Source organism: Lontra canadensis, unplaced genomic scaffold (assembly GCF_010015895.1).
Source record: "Lontra canadensis isolate GAN:19392208 unplaced genomic scaffold, GSC_riverotter_1.0 scaffold2, whole genome shotgun sequence".
In the NCBI taxonomy this organism is placed as follows: Eukaryota; Metazoa; Chordata; class Mammalia; order Carnivora; family Mustelidae; genus Lontra; species Lontra canadensis.
Genome location: NW_022630996.1, coordinates 25,173,313 through 25,193,322, shown reverse-complemented (window position 1 = coordinate 25,193,322; position 20,010 = coordinate 25,173,313). Strand labels below are relative to the sequence as shown.

The 20,010-nt window shown below is 36.0% G+C and overlaps 1 protein-coding gene across 2 annotated transcripts in view; it reads left to right on the top strand.

The window, feature by feature from the left end:
* Positions 1-20,010, top strand: part of CFTR (CF transmembrane conductance regulator) — a 162,929-nt gene that overhangs the window by 34,149 nt on the left and 108,770 nt on the right. For both annotated transcript variants that reach the window (XM_032870720.1, XM_032870712.1), the window contains exons 4-9: positions 7,853-8,068; positions 10,757-10,846; positions 11,710-11,873; positions 12,660-12,785; positions 16,349-16,595; positions 18,506-18,598. In XM_032870720.1, the coding sequence (XP_032726611.1) occupies positions 7,853-8,068; positions 10,757-10,846; positions 11,710-11,873; positions 12,660-12,785; positions 16,349-16,595; positions 18,506-18,598 (936 nt within the window). The remainder of the gene's footprint in view (positions 1-7,852; positions 8,069-10,756; positions 10,847-11,709; positions 11,874-12,659; positions 12,786-16,348; positions 16,596-18,505; positions 18,599-20,010) is intronic.

The window sequence follows — 20,010 nt, the reverse complement described above, 5'->3', positions numbered from 1 at the left end:
ATTAGCTATGGCCTCTCTTCATTAGTTAGCTCTGTGCTTGTTTTTTCCCTCCATCTGACTCAGCAGCCAAATAAAACATTATCTTTCACATTTCAGACTCATAGCATAGAAGAGAAACTAGGAGACTGGCTGTTGAAAAGCTGAGCATGAGAGTCAATTAAGGATCTTGAGAGGCAAGCCAAGTGCAGAGAGTTCTGTAAGCAGATTACTGAGAGAAGATGGTTATCCTTTCTCAGGTCCTAGGCAGCTCTGGGCATATTTCCATTATCAAGGTGAGATGCGTGTCAGGGCAGCTTGGGTCAAACTCTTTTTACTCATTAAAACCCAAGAAGGTTAAGGACGTAAAGGAGAAGTCCTAGTACTAATGTGACTAGAGTTCTCAAGTCCCGCGGTCTGTATTGCAGAAGATCTTTGTCCGTTATGGTTTGACAAAGACATTGAATGGGGATTTGAATACAAGCCTACTGATAAGGAAAGGAGAGTGTTTGGGGAATTCTGCATACAGACCCTGGTTTAGGCTTTGACTTATGTTATGTCCCTTTCACATGATTGTTTACCTAAGGACAGCTATCTCTAGCAAATCTCCTTCTTGCAGATGCCTACCAGGTAGGACCCTTTTCTCACCTTCCTTCCCATGCTACCTCTCCCCATCTGTAGCTCCCTCTCTAATCCCAGCAGTGATTTGCTTGCTGTATTCCTTAAACTGGCCCTATATCCTATTTCTACTCCCTACTAGAACCCCATCTCTAAAACACACTTTCTTGTGCTCTCTACCTGAATGAAGACAATGTACACCTTCCCTCAGTTCCTGTGATAAGAAGAGTTTGAAGTTCTTGGGGTTTGGATTTCTTTGAAATATAAGGAATTTTTATGTCACTCTTTAAAGTATACAGCAGTGCCACCCTAGATAATGTGATTTAATTCGTTTGGGCCCTGGGATACTAGTATCCTTGTCAAGGTCCCCTGGTGATTCTGATTCAGGTAGACAAGCACCATTATCACTGAATGTATCTCACTTTTGCTAGAATCTAAGGGAGGCATTGGGTAGCCCACTTTGAGAGAACTTTTTAGGGTTAGTTTGATTTTTTTCTTAATGATAATATGGAAAAATTTAAAAACATATAAAAATGAATATTAACTCTTAGTGACAAGAGCAATGCTTCTCAAACTTTAATATACGTATTAAAGATATATATATTTATTGAGAGGGAGGGAAAGAGAGAGAACAGGAGTGAGGGCTGGAGGGAGAGGGAGAGAGAATCTCAGGCAGACTCTATAATGAGCATGGAGCCTGACATGGGGCTCAATCTCAAGATAACTGAGATCAGGACCTGAGCTGAAACCAAGAGTTGGGGTCTTAACCAACTGTGGCACCACAGCACCCCACCTTGAAGGCTAAACTGGGAATCCAGTACCATGTCCAGTAGAATACCGTTATCTAAGACAAAGTGCATCTCCTGTTCACTCATGTAGAATTTTGGAACAAAATTGAATTGTAAATTAGGAATTGTTTGTGATCATATTTTTTTAAAACTTACACTGATTATGAGGGCATCCAGGCCTCCCTTTCCTGGTGGGAGTATGCTGCATTTTTAGCTCTTATAGTTAACCACTATCCAGTAGTGACTAATAAATAAGATATGCTGAAATAAAATAAAATATATGGGATGCACTCAAGTATGTATTTTTTTTCAAAAGAGGGATTTTTTTTTTTTTTTTTTCTTAACTCCTCTTGGGTGTGCTCGTGCCTTGTTGCCACAAGTTTGTTTTACGGTCTTGGGACAAGTCAAGAACTTGCTGGATCTCAGTTTCCTTGACTATATGGCGAAAAGGGCTGTAGTAAAGTGTATAACTTCTGTGATCTCTTCAACCTTTTAAATTATGTGTCCATGCTATGGGTTCTAGAGAAGTGGCATTTATCTTAAATCACAGTGATCTAAACTTATAACATGATTTGCTGAGTGGATGTTGAACTAATCATAATCCTTGCACTAATGGTCAGTTGAGAGAGAAACAGTTCATGTTATAACTTTTTCATTTCAGTTTATGGTTATGAATAAGAGGAAGGCTTTGGAGTCAAATGGTTGGTTCGAAGCCTAGCTTTACCACTTGGTAGCTGTGTGACACTGGGCAAGGTTTTCAAGCTTGAAGAGATTGCCGTACATAGCAAGTGCTTTGTAAATGATAGCTATTACTATATCTTTAAGTAGAATATCTACCTACCTGCATGAATACTCACGTCATTTGCATTTCCCTCTAAATGCTGCAAGCAATCTTAAAGTACACGTATGATTTTTATAGGGCACAGAAATATGTTTTGCTAATGTTTAAAAATGATAGCTATTTTCTAAGCTTTATTTCAGAAATTAAAAGTAATATTTTAATGCATCTTCCATTATTGCATTTTCTGGATTAAACCTATTATTCCTGCTATTCAACAAATCCAAAAACTTTTTCCTATAAAATATGAAGAATATAGCTTAGATTTCCAGTGAGGACGTTGCTGAAAAGTTAACAAATCAATAAAGCCTAAAAGGAAAATAGCAAAAGCAAAACATTTTGTGTTAAGCATTGAATCTAAAAACACGATTTAGAGGTAGACAGAATCTCAGTATTTTTTGAGATTCTAGTCTTGGTATGGTATACAAACAATTTTATAAAAACTACAAACAATTGAGGCAGGGAATAGGTGTTATTTTCTATGCCAAATACGGGCAAATTCTTCCTTTAGTGCTTAGTATAAAGCCAAAAATTACCATCAGACTCTAGTATATCAAGATAAACAAAAACTTGACACTCTTGTTTATCATGTCAAAAGCAGAATCTGAAAGCTTTGCTTTGGTATATAAGCCAGTACTCTTTGTATCTAATGAAAAGTTCTAGGTGTATACCTGCATGTGTGTTTGCTTTCTTTTAGAAATGTTTTTCTGTGCATGTTTTCTTTTTACCATTTATTAATTATCAGTAAGTTATATGTAATTTTATTTCCAAAATTTTATTATTCTTTTAAGTATTTTTTATGATTATGAAAGCAATTAGATAATTATTGATAGATTTATGTCTATCCAGTTTTTTTTTCCCATGGGAATATATACTTAATAAAGGGAGGGCGATCATTACTTTATATAATATGTTATAAATCTGTTTCTCTTCTTAACGTATTTCCTGTCATTAGCTGCTTTTCTACCTAGTCACCTTAATGTTTAATGACTCATGTGGCTATGCCATAATTTATCAGTTCCCCATTGTTAAATATTTATATTGCCTCTAATTTTTCATAATTAAAAGTAGTCCTTCAGAGGCCGCCTGGGTGGCTCAGTGGGTTAAGCCTCTGCCTTCGGCTCAGGTCATGATCTTATGGTCCTGGGATCAAGCCCCACATCGGGCTCTCTGCTCAGTAGGGAGCCTGCTTCTTCCTCTCTCTGCCTGCCTGCCTCTCTGCCTACTTGTGATCTCTCTCTGTCAAATAAATAAATAAAATAAAATCTTTAAAAAACAAAACAAAAACAGTCCTTCAATGCACATTCATTTAAAACCCAATTTTAGCAGATTTGCAGATTTTCAAATTGCAAATCAAGAGGTATACTAATTTACTTTCTTGCTACTAAAGTGTGCAAATTCAGTCCTCGCCAATAATAGGTATTATCATTTAAAAAATATTTCTAAATTGCTCGGTGAGAAAGAGTATGTTATTATTTTTACTTGCATTATTTTTGGTTTCCAGTGAGTTTAAACAGTTTTTATATATCAAGCATTTGTATTTCTTTTTGTACATGCAACTGACTTTTTGTATTTTTTGTCTATTTTAGTACTTGTCTTTTTCTTTTTGACATATGAGAAAATAATTTCCCAAGCCTACCATTTGTTTCTAGTGAGTTTTTCCCTTTTATCTTAACAGTTAGAAGTTTTGATTTTTAAAAATTTGCTCCCAAATCTATAAACTTTTTCCTTTGTTCACTGCTTTTGTCATCAGATGTTTTTAAAAGTCCTTCCTACCCAAATATTTATGTTTGTACATGTAAATATCTAATCCATTTGGGATTTATTTTGGTGTATGTTTGAGATAGAAATCTAATTTAAAAAATGAGTGTCCAGTTTCTTCATCATTTATTGCATAATCTAGACCTTCTCCACTGAATTAAAATGCCATATCCTACATAAAATTATTACATGTACTTGGACCTGTTCACAGATAAACCTGTTTCTTTGTCATGCCACGTATTATAACAGTTGTATAATATGACTTTGTATGCAGTAGTGTAAACCCTCTCACATTTTTCTTATTCCTCAAATGTTTTTGATTAGTTTCTCATTTTTTCAAATGGAATTTAGAATCCTTTTTCCATTGATTCAACAAATACTCACTGAGTGGATATTTTGTGGTAGGTGTTGTGCATAATGTTGGGATTGTTGTAGAAACTAAAACAAACAGTCCCTGCTAGTTTGGTGCTGAAATTTCAGTTCCAAAGAATCTGCTTGAAATTCTGGTGAAGATTGTGTTAGTCTTACAAAATAATTTGGATGAGAATGGAATTTTCATAGTGTTCAGTTTTTCTTTATAGATAATTTTTAAGTTCTTCAGATTTTTATTTAAGACTTTATGTCTTAGGAATGTTTAGAAAATACATTTAAGATATATATATACATATATATACGCATATATATATATTTGGTATTTATAATGTCTCATATCAATTGTTATAGTAATGAGATCCTTATTTAATATTATGCTTGGTATAAAGGAATTTATTTTCTTAGTATAATTATTTTTTTAAACTTCTACCCATTATACTCTTTTTTTTTTAAGATTTTATTTATTGATTTGACAGAGAGAGATCACAAGTAGACAGAGAGGCAGGCAGAGAGAGAGAGAGAGAGAGAGAGGGAAGCAGGCCCCCTGCTGAGCAGAGAGCCCGATGTGGGATTCAATCCCAGGACCCTGAGATCATGACCTGAGCCGAAGGCAGTGGCTTAACCCACTGAGCCACCCAGGTGCCCCCATATACTCTTTATTCACATAAATTTGTTGTATGGATAATCATATTCTATGCTGATAATAATAATTTTCACTTTTTTAAAAGATTTTATTTATTTATTTGAGAGAGAGAGAGAGAGAGTGAGAGAGAACATGAGACGGGAGAAGGTCAGAGGGAGAACAGACTCCTCATGGAGCTGGGAGCCTGATGCGGGACTCGAACCTGGTACTCAGGGATCATGACCTGAGCCAAAAGCAGTTGCTCAACCAACTGAGCCACCCAGGCACTCTAATTTTCACTTCTTTATGATAATCATACATCGATCATTTCTCTTGAGTTGTATCAGCTAAAAGTTCTGGAAAAATGTTAAATTGTTCTGATAACCAGTATTCCTATTGTTTGTGTTCGCCTAAACCTAAAGGTAATGCTTCTAGAGTTTTATTACTTAATTAGTATTAACTAATTATGTGCTGATTGTTGTCTTGAGGGAGAATTTCTTTCTTATGTTAATGTAACACTTTTATATTCAAGAATATTTATAATGTATCAGTGCCAGTTTTGATTGAAGTTTTATCAGATTTCTTTATGGTTGTTTCTTGAGATAATCATAGATTCTTCTACAGTCTATTGGTACTCTATTAATTTCTCAATATTGAGAAATCTTAACTTCTTAATATTTCTCAAATAATGTCTAGTATTCCTGAGATAAAGACATAAAATATATTTAAAACAAGTTGAGATGATGATGATGATGGTGATGATTTTGCTGACCACACACCATAGAAAATCATGTAACTTTAGAAGTTCTTCAACTAATTGTGTACCTTTATCAGAAGAAACAACTGTGCTTTGGACTTAGAAATGTAGTTTTTAAAGTAGTCTTGTAATTGCAAGCCTGAACAAAGTTTCTCTTTTCACCTGAATTTTCTTTCATGATCTGAATATCAGGCAGACTTCCTTTTTTCTAGCATCTGGCCCTGTCCAAGGTATGTAGGTAGAACAGAAATGATGAAAGAATTTAGACTCATCTATAGTGATTTGAGCTTTGGTATGGAGGATCCTTATGGAAGACCAGATATGGCTCCCAGCAGGTCTTTTCAGTTCTTAAATTTTCTCTGGGAGGCTGATCTGAATTGAGACTCACGATTATTCCCAGTGGGAATGCAATCACTTGTGTATCTAACTTGACCCTCTCTACCCAAATAGTCTTCTGAACTTACACTGTTCTGACCTGCATCCCCCTAAGTAGATGCTGCCTATGGCGGTGGCAGAATATGGACCAGGAAAATTGCCAAAGGAATCTCTAGCCTCTGTCAGGTGACTCCTCAGATTCAAATCATATAAACAGAGATATTAGCACCGGAGGGGACCTTCAAGATCACCTTGCCCCCACTTGGTTTGTCAGTGGGGAAAATGTCCAGAGAAAGGAAGAGACTAAGGTGACATAGATAGTGTAGGTAATGTAGATAGGAACTTGGGTTTCATGACTCTGAATTTCACTGTTGCGCTAGCTTAAAAATAGATATTTAGGCTTCTGTTATCTAAGTGAAACATTAAGTGAATTGCATCTTGATTTGTGTCATAAAATATGTAATAAACATGTAATAATAAAAACAATAAACATGTAATAAGCAATATAATGAAACGTAATCAAATTTTCAAATAAATTTATGTTAGTCCTTATGACATTCGAAGCTCAGTCGGCTTCCTCTATTCTATTTGGTGGCAAATTGGGAAATTTCTTCAGTCCCAGAATAGTCCAAACCATGAAGTATACAAAACTCTCACATATCAAGAATAGAGGACTTTGTTATTCCTAGTCATTTATAGGGATGGTTTCTTTAAAGGACTCTGTTTCAGAGACCAAGCTTGTTACCATCGTTTTCCTTCTTTAAAAAAAAAATCAGATGTTATCTGTAAGTGGTTCCATTGTAAATATTAGAGAACATGCTGCTTCAAACAGATTAGGGAAAATACTGTTGAGGGGAGGGTTGGAGTGCTGACTTTGTCCTTGAATGTTGACAGTTCCATGTTGTGGTAAGATTTATATTGGTTTGCTATTTGCAGATGATCCTATTATATTGACATTTTTCTCTACCAAAAATAAACTACATTTTTTTTCTATGAATATGAACCCTCCCAAAGTAGTACTACTGATGTCTTTGTGGAATAGCCATTACTGTTCAAAGAGAGTATGTCATCTTTTGGTGGAGGCAAGATGAAACTAATTCAGTACTGACATATGTAAAATAGATGCCTGAATCAGATTAAGACACATTTTACTTATTTTGTTAAAAACTGCAGCTGAATAACCACTCACCAAGTAGGTCTGTTGTGAAAAAGATGGCAGCTTATGGGAAAAATATACTGGCTAGACAGTGGCAGGGAGTGTAGTTCAAATTACTCAAGAGGAAGAACACTTAGGTACAGCTGTAAATTTCTAATTCTAAAAACTCTGTGTACAGCTCAACTGCCAAAATATTTCATGTATGTCATGATAATCAACTGAAACTATTTCATAAACCCTGCTATGTAGCTACAGTAGTGCTATGTAGATTGTTATTATGTAGGTCATTAGTAATGAACACACCATTCCAGAAACCACAGCTTTGCTCTATGGTCACTATTCACTTTTCAGTCAAAATACCCTATACATAAACTCATCTCCAAATGACTTTTGCTAGAATCAAAAATCTAATCTTATTTCAAAGCTCTAAGATGTTGAAAGTAATGTCAAGTGTTTTAAATATGGTGTGGCCCTCTGTGTAGGCCCGTTTTAAATCCTCCTCTAAAAATGAGAATCCTTGTGTTGAAATTGTGGGGCCATTTGATGAAAGGGAAATGAAATCTAATTTCTTTGTTTTTCCTCTTTTCAGGAAGTCACCAAATCGGTCCAGCCTCTCTTACTGGGAAGAATCATAGCTTCCTACGATCCAGATAACAAGGAGGAACGCTCTATCGCGATTTACCTAGCCATAGGCTTATGCCTTCTCTTTGTCATGAGGACACTGCTCCTGCACCCAGCCATTTTTGGCCTTCATCGTATTGGAATGCAGATGAGGATAGCTATGTTTAGCTTGATTTATAAGAAGGTAATGCTTTCTTGCACAGTCTCCGTGTTTTAAATGTCTTAAACATCATGTTGATATACATATGGGATAAACACAAGTCAGTTTTGTATGCTTGTTAAGTAAATGGCAGCAATAATTAATGTTTCTACTTGGTAATTAATTCAGTACATTTCAGCTAATAATTATTGATCATCTTCTATAAACTGCCTGTATTATAGATTTCATTTTTAAAAACTAGTCATGTCATCATTTTTTGGAATTTTTGGCTCCCCATTAAAATAATACTTACTGTCTGCATTAAAGTCATTGACAAAATATTATCTTGTGATAAAATGCCATGTATCATTACGTTCGATAATGAGTATAATATATAATTGTTAGTGATAATTCAAGCCCTAACAGTATCTACCTTAATTAGTTGTGATACTCATCCACTATTTTTTTTTAAGTATTTTATTTATTGATTTGACAGAGAGAGATCACAAGTAGACAGAGAGGCAGGCAGAGAGAGAGAGAGAGAGGGAAGCAGGCTCCCCGCTGAGCAGAGAGCCCGATGCGGGACTCGATCCCAGGACCTTGAGATCATGACCTGAGCCGAAGGCAGTGGCTTAACCCACTGAGCCACCCAGGCGCCCCCTCATCCACTATTTTATTTTGAGTTAGATTTTTGTCATTCTGTGAGTCCTGCAAATTAAAAATTTTTGCAACAACCCATGCATGGCAACCCTAAGACCCTTTTCTGCTTTTCTGTATGCATTTTCCAGTCAGAAGGCCAAGTTGCTGAAGCTTGATTTAGGTGAATGCAGATTAGGCCTACCCATCTTACAAAAACAATTTAAGGTCATTTCAGTGACATGTGTTTTCTAGACTATATGTCACTGCTTGGCTCTACCAAGTCATTATAGAAAGCTCTTTTGGTTGAATCATTTGGATATTGCTTTACCCTTCTTTTCTTTTTCTTCCCCCCAATGTGAAAACTTTATATACTTGGCTTATAAGGGACATGGATCTGAAATTACCTGGCAAATAACCCATAACACTTCCATAATATAAATGCAAGGTCAGGTATACTGTAAAACCTTGATAGTCATACTTTATTGTTCAAAACAGCCTTTTATGGAGGCAGAAGAAAAAAATGGAGTCCACAGTTTAATCAGATCACCTCAGCTACAATCACCTCAGTTCACAAGTACCAGGAAAACATATGTAATAAATCAACAAAAATTTTATTTTGATCCAGAAATTTTAGGCAAGCGAATAAATTATTAGGTATTACTTGGGAGGTAGAATTGCACACATGAATATTAAAAGAAATTCAATTCAGTCTAAAAAATATTTACAAAAACTGCTTATTATCATCATAATAAGTGATAGCTAATGACGTACATGACAAGCTTCTAAGTGAACTAGGTGTATTATTTCGTTTATCTCCTCCAAAACTCTCTATGGTAGGAACAATTATCCCTGTTTTATGCATAAAATGTTTTAAGAAACTAAGACCTAAAAAGTATAGAGAATTGTGCAAAAACTTCAAAATTTCTGAAATGGGTAAATCATAGTCCTTGATGTAGAGGATTTTCCAAATATTAGAGTGGAAAAGTACTGGAATAATATAGCAAGGCAAATTGTGTTATATAGGAGGAGAGAGGTATAAAGTACTCTTGGCTAAGGGGGAGGAGAGATCAAAGAAGGAGCAGGTTAGTTTGTAAATAAGTCCATATATAACATTGAGCACAAATACAGCAATATATGTGCTTTCAGATCCAGAACACATTCACGAAAGGTTTGAAGCTATTTATCTGTCCTTCTTTCTGTGTTATTACCTGGTTTATTTACCCCTCTGGGCACACTTATTGGCCTGCCTTGGCATCATCACCAGAAAATGCAGTTGTATCTTCATGTGGCTGTGGTTGGATCCCTAAAGTGAGCCTGAAGTTAACTGGTTCCATATCTGACCAGCTCCATCCACATGGCAGGCAGCTACTAGCTCTAATAGTATCCCAGATTTTGTCCCACAATGCTGTTTTGCTTTGTTCTAAAGTCTGCAGCTATGATACATTCAAATTATATTTTAAATAATGAACCTAAATATATTATATAAATGTCAAATCACTATGTTGTATGCCTGAAACTAAGATCAGATTGTATGTCAACTATACCTCAATTAAAAATTAAGAAATACAAGAATATAATGAATCTAAATACAAACTAAATTATCTTTACCTGTGAATTTACCTGTGACTAGAAGATAGAGATAATTAAATGAACAAATATTTACTGAGGTGCTTACTGTGCACATAGCTCCCTGGGAAGCCCTCTGGAGAACTCAGAATCACCTGAGACAGACAGTCTGCTACTGAATCATGTGTAATACAGCTCTATAGAATTTTCCCTGTCATCTGTTCTAATAGTGTTTTGAAATTAACTGCTTTGATTCCTTCTTCATCTGTGCTTACCTAAATGCTAGTCATTATTCCACACCCATCTTAAATTCTACCTCCTCAATAAAATCCAGATTTTCATAACCAGGTATGTGGACTTTCTCTTAACCACCCTATTAATATATACTCATTTATGTAAGTTTATGTATATATTATAAATTAACTCATTCAATTTATCATATGTGTGTACTAGGTTACCTTGAGGCAACCTATTCATATCTGTGTCTTCTCTTTGTCATGATCACCTAACTTCCCATTTTCCCTTTAGACTTTAAAGCTGTCAAGCCGTGTTCTGGATAAAATAAGTATTGGACAACTTGTTAGTCTCCTTTCCAACAACCTGAACAAATTTGATGAAGTATGTACCTACTGATTTAATCTTTTCTGCATTATTGTTATAACTCATACAAGCTCAAGGGTTTTCCTGGGTCAGTTAACAGTGATATGGGGTTAAGTTATACACATCCCTACCTTGCCCATTTCTGCCATTGACGGTTGTGTAGCAGAGCACTATTCTGGGGTTTCATAGTACCACCCAATGCAAAGACAACTTAGCTCACTGTGTATTTAATAAAGTTTTTCAAAATTCAAGTTTTATCAGATCTTGTTTCCTTTTAATACTTTAAATCAGTTATTTACTTTGGCTGAATATGATACTCTGAATAATTCTTGTTCAGTGTTCTCTTATTACACAAATAAATGCAAGGTCTTTGAGGACAGACCGTGTAATGTGTTTTATTTATCTTAGCATTCTCAGTATTTAACAGATTGTTAAACCCACAGCAGGCGCTAGATAAGTTACTATTAAATTAAGCATGCATTTATTCTTAATATTTTGTCAGGTGATAGAGTTGATATACTGAGAGCCTTTGGAAACCCCTTTACTCTTACGTGTTTACACCATGGCTCTTGCGTTAGTGAAATAGAAGTAAGTTATGAAAAATAAATCCCTGACATGATACTTAAGATAGTTCATCTTAAGCCCATTGAATAAAAATACATTGAAAAATGCAATGACTCGAAATTTGTTCCTTGGGAAATCCTAGTCTATTTGTAGAATGTTTAAGCACGTTGCTGTGTGCTCCACGGAATGAACGCTTTGATGTTAGCATTTTGGGAACCATGATGTGTTTGATTATCTAAGTTCTCTGTGCTCACTTTCTCTCATCTAGCCTTGTTTGTCTGTCCATCACTGGTTTTCACTGTGATTTTATTTTCCAGGGACTTGCATTGGCACATTTTGTGTGGATTGCTCCTTTACAAGTGACGCTCTTGATGGGGCTGCTCTGGGATTTGTTACAAGCCTCCGCCTTCTGTGGTCTTGCTTTCCTCATAGTCCTTGCCCTTTTTCAAGCCGGGTTGGGGAGAATGATGATGAAGTACAGGTAGCAGCACTCTGGTTACATAGCTCGGAAGGGTTTTAAATTAGATTTTCACAAAGTCTACTGTAGTAAATCCAGGACCACTCTATTTACTGAAACAGGATCTACTTACTGGGTGTCACTGAAAAGGAATTATTTTAATGATGTAAATAATATTCCCTATATCAACAGGGCATTTTTTTGGTTTATCATCCTATAGGATTTCTTTTTGAATATGTGAAGATTCAGTTCATTTGTATAGATCATAAGGTTTAGGTAGAAGGGATAATGTGTGTATGTGTATGGGAGGGAATGCGTGTATTTTGGATGGAGTTTCATAAGTTTTTCCTACTCTAGTTCATGGATCATCACACCAGAACCTTAGTTACTTTTTATTACAGAATGAATCAGTGATACCAGTGCCAGTTTATGATAGAAGACTTCTAGAGTTTGTCAGCTAGAAGATGATAGAATGTATACAAATTTTGGAGTCTATTAGCTCTTGGCTTGAATTCCAAGTCACTTTGCCTCACTGAGTCTCTGGTTTTTCATCTTTAAAATGGAGATAACCACTTTTCGTGGAGCACCATGAAGTGTCCTACACTGGGACGGTCTATGGAATGTGTCCAATAGTGTCTGGTACATAGAGGGCATTTATTAAAAGATAGCTATTATTTTTTGTTATCCTCTATCAGATAGTAAAATAAATGTCCACCTGTTTAATAAGAAGTGTGGCCTTTAAAAAAAAAACTTTTGTAGTTCTTAGTGACAATTTGACTTGGTTTTACTAAGTATTTGATTGATTTACAGAGATCAGAGAGCTGGAAAGATCAACGAAAGACTCGTGATCACCTCAGAAATGATTGAAAATATCCAATCTGTTAAGGCATATTGCTGGGAGGAAGCAATGGAAAAAATGATTGAAAGCATAAGACAGTAAGTCCTTCTGATAATTTTAATATCATTAGACAGTTAATGTTTAATATTTTAAAAATTAGTATGTCACAGTGGACTTACTTCCAGTTCGTATTTGAAGTTTCTGTCAATTGTTTTAAGTTATATCAATATTCATGCATCAATATTAAGTGGCATAAAGTCATTTTCATGGGCTGTACTTTTATGTAGTTGGTAAAGGGTATTATTTTTCATTACAAGGATATTTATGCCTTATAGAAGAATCTCCTATATGTGTTTCTAGCTGCTTATTATACTTGCTTGACTAAAATAATGATCACAATGCTGAAGGGTGATTGAAACCTTAAATGAAACTGCCAGAGTCATAACTGTATAATTCTGAACCAAATAAGCGGTTTTCTGTTACTCCATTTCACTTAACTTCTGTTACGGCTCATGAAAAATGAAAGAAACCCTTCTCTTCAGTTAAAATATCATATCATGTTCTTCCTTAACCTAAGAGTAATAATGCAGGTAATATCCATAAACTGTGTTTCTAAAAATCTCTAATTGAGAGGTCAGCTGAAGCAAGAAAGCCATCACCTGAGATAGAATCAGTACTTGGCACCTGTCTCTAGTCTTGTTTCACCTCAGATATCCTCTCTTTCACTGATCAGTAAAGATTATATCCAGCAAAAAAGTACAGCCCAGATTGAGATATTCCTGTGACAGTTTGGGGCACAATATAAATTAGGACATTTCTTCAGCCATGAGACCATTTTTTTCTTCAGTCAATGTCCACGTTCTACAAACTGTAGTCGAAAAGGATTCTAGGAGACTCAATGATAGATGTACTACTGTTGAAGACTAGATAATTTCAGGTCCTATAGCACATGAGAGTTTCACAGGGAAAAAGTGTACAAGCATAGTACCTTTTGGATGGTGTGAATATGGTTATGAGGAATTGGGGCTGCTGATTCTGGTAGACAGTGCTAACTGAGCTGCAGGTGTGTGATTGGAACAACAAAAGAAATGCTGAAATATTAAGTCCTTTGCCATGTAAATAGAAGAGTGAAAGAGTAAATATTTCCCAAACATCATTGGTCACCTGTTTTTATTATGCCTTTCAAGACAAATCCAGGAAAGGAATTGTATTTTCTTTCCAGAAACATCCTTAAAGATCTTAGGGAATTGTTTAGTCAGTTGAAGTTGTTTTTCTTATTAACAGTGAGTTCTCCATCAGACTTACCCCCTTGGTCACTTCTATGCCTATAAGCACAGGCATACCAAAAAGGGGATGAGGACTTGATCAGAAGATCCGGTTGTCTCAGACCTGAACTTAAACTCCTGGTCATTCTAGGTGCTGACTTTTCTTGACTTTGGTTTTTATTTTTCTTCCTCAAAAGATGAAATTCATCCTTTCTATTTCGTATTTCTGTCTGACCAATTCTAATACCAAATGGTTGGTTGTAACGTGTATAATCTGGTTCCTTAATCTGGTATGAAATTGTTACCCAAAAAGGCTGGGAAGTGCTGACGTAAATATGGGAAAACAAGAGTTGCTTGCACTCAAAAAAATAAAATGTGATACTCTGAAAGAAATTGCCAGGATATGCTTCGAAGGGGTGATTACCTCAGCCTGGGCCCCTAGTGAACTGGGCGGAGACTATGTAAAACTCCCTGGCAATCTACTCCTTTACTGCTCTTCTGTAATAAAGTCACTTTCAAGTTCTTTTTTTTTTTTTAAATAAGAAACTGATAAAATATTTTTATGACTCATAAAGTACAAGTGATTTTATTATGGAGAATACTGCTTTCTGTAAGTGATCCCTATAAATGTTCTTGAGTCCATTATTCTTTTCTTGTCATACCACTTCTTCCATTTTCCTCAATGGTTTCTAACACATTTCAACAACAATTTTCACAGATTTGTGAACATTTTGGTGAACAGGGTTTTCTAGCATTTTATTAACATGAGCCTAGCCAATATTATTCTTTTTTTTTTTTCTGTTGAAGATTAAGGATTCTAAGCGTAGATTCTTAGTGCCAGGCCCTCTGCTGTGTTCTCATTTATCGTGGCAACGACCCTGCCTGGGAGATGGTATGTTTCTCTTCTACACATGTGGATGTATGTAAGATGGCATAGCTATCACTGGCAGAACCAGGAGTCAAACCCCAATGAGATTCCAAAATCCCAGTCTGCCTTCAGTGCCAAATGATTGAAATAAGTAAGCCTTAGACCACGTTAGAATGTGAATCACTGTCTAGGTTGGGCACATGGAACTCAATTTTCTTTATCAGAGTGCTCAGGATTAGACTTTTTTTCAGACTAAAAAAAAAAGAAAAAAAAATTTTTTTTTCCCCTGAATTCTACCACTTGAGAATGAGAACTTCTCTGAATTTTACAAATGTGTGAAACTAGCCCCCAGATGCCAGGCACAGCTCTTGTGTTGCTCTTCGCCACAGAACCCTCTGTTCTCTGTTCCTGGCTGCCTTTCCCCCAGCAAGAGCCGAAGAGGAGGATCACAACTGACTTTAATTTTTCTGGTCCTAGCAGAGTGGGGTGGAGGTTGAAGACAGCTTTGTTCTCTTATTACCAGCATCGGCACTCCCTGTTTTCTATCTGCTAGAGTACTGAATCCTCTTTGATATGTGTTAAAAAAAAAAAAATAGTTCACATTTGCAGTTCAGACTAGAAGATCAGAAGTAAAAAATGATTGTTGCGGGGGCACCTGGCTGGCTCAGTTGGTGAAGTGTGTAATTCTTGATGCTGGGGTTCTGGGTTTGAGCCCCAGGATGGGTGTAAAAATTACTTAGAAATCAAATCTTTAAAAAGATGATTTTTGCAAGTAATTATACTAACGTGAGAGACAGAGAGGATAGAGTAGCTATTCTTCTCTAACTTTTCAAAAGCTACCTGCAACAGAATTGCTTGGGTTCTAGTTTAAAACATGGATTCTGGAAGCCTATTGAAAACTCAGTCAGTATCTCTCAGTGGTGGGCCTGAGGCTGTATTTTAACAAGTTTCTCAGGTGATTTTCACCCATGCTAAGGTTTGAGAAACTATACCTTTGTTGCTTAGATGTTGTTTTCAGTGTTCCCCAAAGCCAAGCTAGAATTTCTAAAATGTTAAGAATCCATTAGGAAATCACAAAGGAAAAATCACATTTTCCTTTATAACTCTTACAATGTTGTCCTCATTCCCACACTTAACTGCTTGAAACACCAACCAACAAATAAAAAATTGGAATCAAGTCTTACTAATCTTATGAACTAATAATAAAGTGATTAAAGATATTAACATATTGTTATCCTAACAATAGAAATAATAATTGAGATTATGAATTATAATATAAAAATAATATTTACAGATATGATGTCCAAGACACTGGTGCATTCATTACCATCCCTCTCTCAGAGAAGGTAACTAAGGCCCAGGAAGATTAAATAACTTGCCCCAAATCACACAGCTCATATAGGGTGGTGCTAGGATCAGAACACAGACAGAAAACCTTGAGAGCTTCTGGTCAGGTATTTACATTCCAAGATGCCTGGTATTTGAAAAGTTAATAAGAATCCCAAATTTTATATATTTTTTTTTATAGAACAGAACTGAAACTGACTCGGAAGGCAGCCTATGTGAGATACTTCAATAGCTCAGCCTTCTTCTTCTCAGGGTTCTTTGTGGTGTTTTTATCTGTGCTTCCCTATGCACTGATCAAAACAATCGTCCTCCGAAAAATATTCACAACCATCTCATTCTGCATCGTTTTGCGCATGGCAGTCACTCGGCAATTCCCCTGGGCTGTACAAACATGGTATGACTCTCTTGGAGCAATAAACAAAATACAGGTAATGTACTTAACATTGCATCATATGTAATGATTTTAGAACAGTTTTGAACTTTTATAGCAAGCAAACTCTCTGGAAGTGAAGTGTTGGTCTTGGGCTGGTTCGATGCACAGGATTTCCTATCTTGGTATCTATGTGTGGTCTAATGAGCCCTTGTGATGAAGCCCAGTGAAATAAATGAAGGCCTGTGAGATTCTCTTAAATCAAAGAAGTTGAAGAAAATATTATTTCTGTATTCTGGAGAATTTTATTTAAGTAATCAACCAATAGATCAGTTCTAATGAATTTGGCGAATGTATAAAAAATTGACCAGGAAGTTATAAAATATTCCAGCTAAAACTGAGAATATTCACCTTAAACTTTTAAAAAATTTTTCAACATACTTTCCAGAATGTAAGATAGATGAGAGTGGCATTTTATGTCACACGCTGGCAATGCTGATGTAGCTCGTAGCTTGGAAGAGAAGTTCTAAAGCCCTTAGGTGATTATACCCAGTATATGGAAAGCTAATTGAATCACCAGCATGAATTTCTGTGTGGTTATAAGTTTTATAATTAATGTGCAGATCAAAAATGTATTATTATACTTTTTTGATACTCATTTAAATATTTAACCAGAAAAAAAATCACTGTGATAGAAGGAAAAATGAGGGTGCAGCATGAGCCACTTTTAGGTCATTCTGCCATTATGTAATCTTGGCCAGACTATGCCAGTGGTTGCCCATGGACCTAATTTTGGCCTTGAAACTGTTTCTACTTGATCTTTAAATTAAAAACAAACAACCCATTTGCATTAGTTGCGAGCATTTAAAAGTTGGGAGATGTTACATATACAATAAATCGTATCTTCAGCCTCTTTTGAAGAATTGGAATATGTAGGAACTGGGTCCTCTTTCCTTATAAGCTGTGGCAACTCCTCCCTCAAAGGGGGACTGCCCTCTTCAGTTCTACACAATCTCTACTCAGGCACCCTCCTTAAGTTTATCTTCTTGAAAATATGTGAGTTTGAGATCTCTGAGTCAGACTAATTGGAGAATGTAGCTCAGAACCATAGCAGCTCTTGGACTAATCTTATTTTGTCTGTTAACCCTTCTCAACTGAGAGAGAGAGAGAGAGAGAGAAGAGAGAGAGAACATGAACATACATACAGACTCAAAGAGAGAATATCACAAAGACAGGGAGAGTCAGTGAACAGGAACACCGGCAGAGAAACAAAACTGGGAGAAGAAGAGAGAAACCAAAACAGAGATAGTGAGTGAGAGAAGATTAGAGGAGAAAAAGCAAAAGTGAGGCAAGAGCAGGCTGTCCTCTATACCTACTGCGGTGAGAACTTCAGGATATAGGCACTTAATTCTTCCTGATGCTCCCACCTTTCCTCATAGAACCCTACCAATGTCTAATAAAGCCCTTCTTTTAGAGTCAAGGTTCTGATGCTTTAAAATCAGTTATATCAGCTCTTCATACGTTTACGTAACCCAGAGAAGTGATGCTATCGATGCTTCTAATAAGGAGGGTGCTGCAGATGTGAAGACGTTAGTTTTCTGTCTGTCCTAATGTTGAATTGAGATACATTGGTGGGTAACTCAGGGAGGCCTTATAAATTTATCACCCAGGTTCATATGTAAGAATAGAAGGAAGAATCAGTTGTGTGTTACAATCTCATGTATAAAACCAGTTTTATAAAATAGCACACGTTTTAAAAGTGCCTTTCAAATGTGATAAATCCAAGTGCTTGGCAAATTAACTTTAGAACATTTGAACAATTATTTTATTAAGTAATTTCTAATATATTCAATAATCTTCATAAAATCCAAATACAAGATACAGAACCATCAGAGTGTAAAATAGGTGTAATAATGCAGTAATGCTATTCTAGTTCTACAATATGTTTTTGCCTTCTTTTGTAAACAGGATTTCTTACAAAAGCAAGAGTATAAGACGTTGGAATATAACTTAACAACTACAGAAGTAGTGATGGAGAATGTAACAGCCTTCTGGGAGGAGGTCAGTATTCTTTCTTTAATTATTTGCTCTAAATACTTCAACATTTTCTCCTTTGTGAATCTGGTTTTCATCCTAATAGACAAGAAAGTTAGAATGATAATTGAACTGGTAGCTCCGGGAGGGGAGCTGCTACTTTTACTCGATCAATTACGATTGGGAAGTGATGCTAGCCTCATAGGTTTTGGAGCTCGGGAAGAGCAGGGCATGAATTCTAGCTCTGCCATTTCTTCTGTGTGTAATCAATATCAAATTACTTGTGGAGAACTTGGCTCTCCAGCCATAAAATGAAATATTAATATTTCCCTTGCAACAATTGCCTGGTTTCTTGCAAGTTTGTTGTGAAGCGTGAAGTGCTCAGCAGAGAACCATGCACATAATAGTTCCTCAAGAAATGCTCCTTTCTGTGATGTCATATTCCTGTCCAGTGTGTTTGCAACATAGTGATCTACATAAAGATGTTGGAAAGACACATGCCTGTGTTGTTTTCTATTTTTACTTATTTCCATTCCCTCTTAAAAATTCTCTTGTATATCTCCAAGTCAGAAAAATATTATCAAGGATATTCAGCCTCTCAAGAAGGAATATTTGATGATTGAGAACACCTATTGAGTTCCTATTATCATTTATATCTATTGAGTAAAGATAGGAGTTATGAAACCACTGTCCTATTTCTACATTTTCCAAAATATCTGAAATTGGTTTTATTTATATAAGCAACTTGATAGCCAGGACTACACTTTACTTCATTTTTGAAGATACAGATTAGAGAATAATTCTTTATCTGCCTAGCAAAATTGTTTGTGGGAAAGTGTCATGTCAGAAAGGGATCAGATTGATTTTAATTCTTTGTTTTTAGGAGTTTCAAAGGCCATTCTAGGCATGAGGGGAAAATAAGAAGTTTAACATTTTCCCTCCTAATTTCAGACAAAATTGTTTCCCTGCTTGCTGTGAAAATCTTCGATTTCCCCCTTCTTCCATCTTATAAAATAGGTGGCATGTTCGAAACCTTACTCTGTGCCAGGGCCTAGGATAAGTGCTTTAAACGTGTTGTCTCATTTAATTCACTTAACATTCCTGTGACCTAAGTAATTTACTGATAACAAAATGGAAGCTAAGAAAGGTTAAGTGTCCTGCTTCAGCTCACACACCTGTCAGAAACTGAAGCCAGAATTTGGACCCAGAAGTCATAGTCTACAAGCCGTTCACCTGACTGTTGCCTCCCATCTGGCTATATCCTTGTCCTTCACCTGCCAAACTCCGGATACTTCTTGATCATATTTGCTCAGGATAGTGGTGCTTGTTTACAAATGTTACACTCTGAAATCTTGTTCCCAGCCCAGAATTTCCTAACCGTTCAGCTCTGTCTCTAAATCCTACCTGTACTGTAGTCTTTCAGGTTCAAGGTTTCTAGT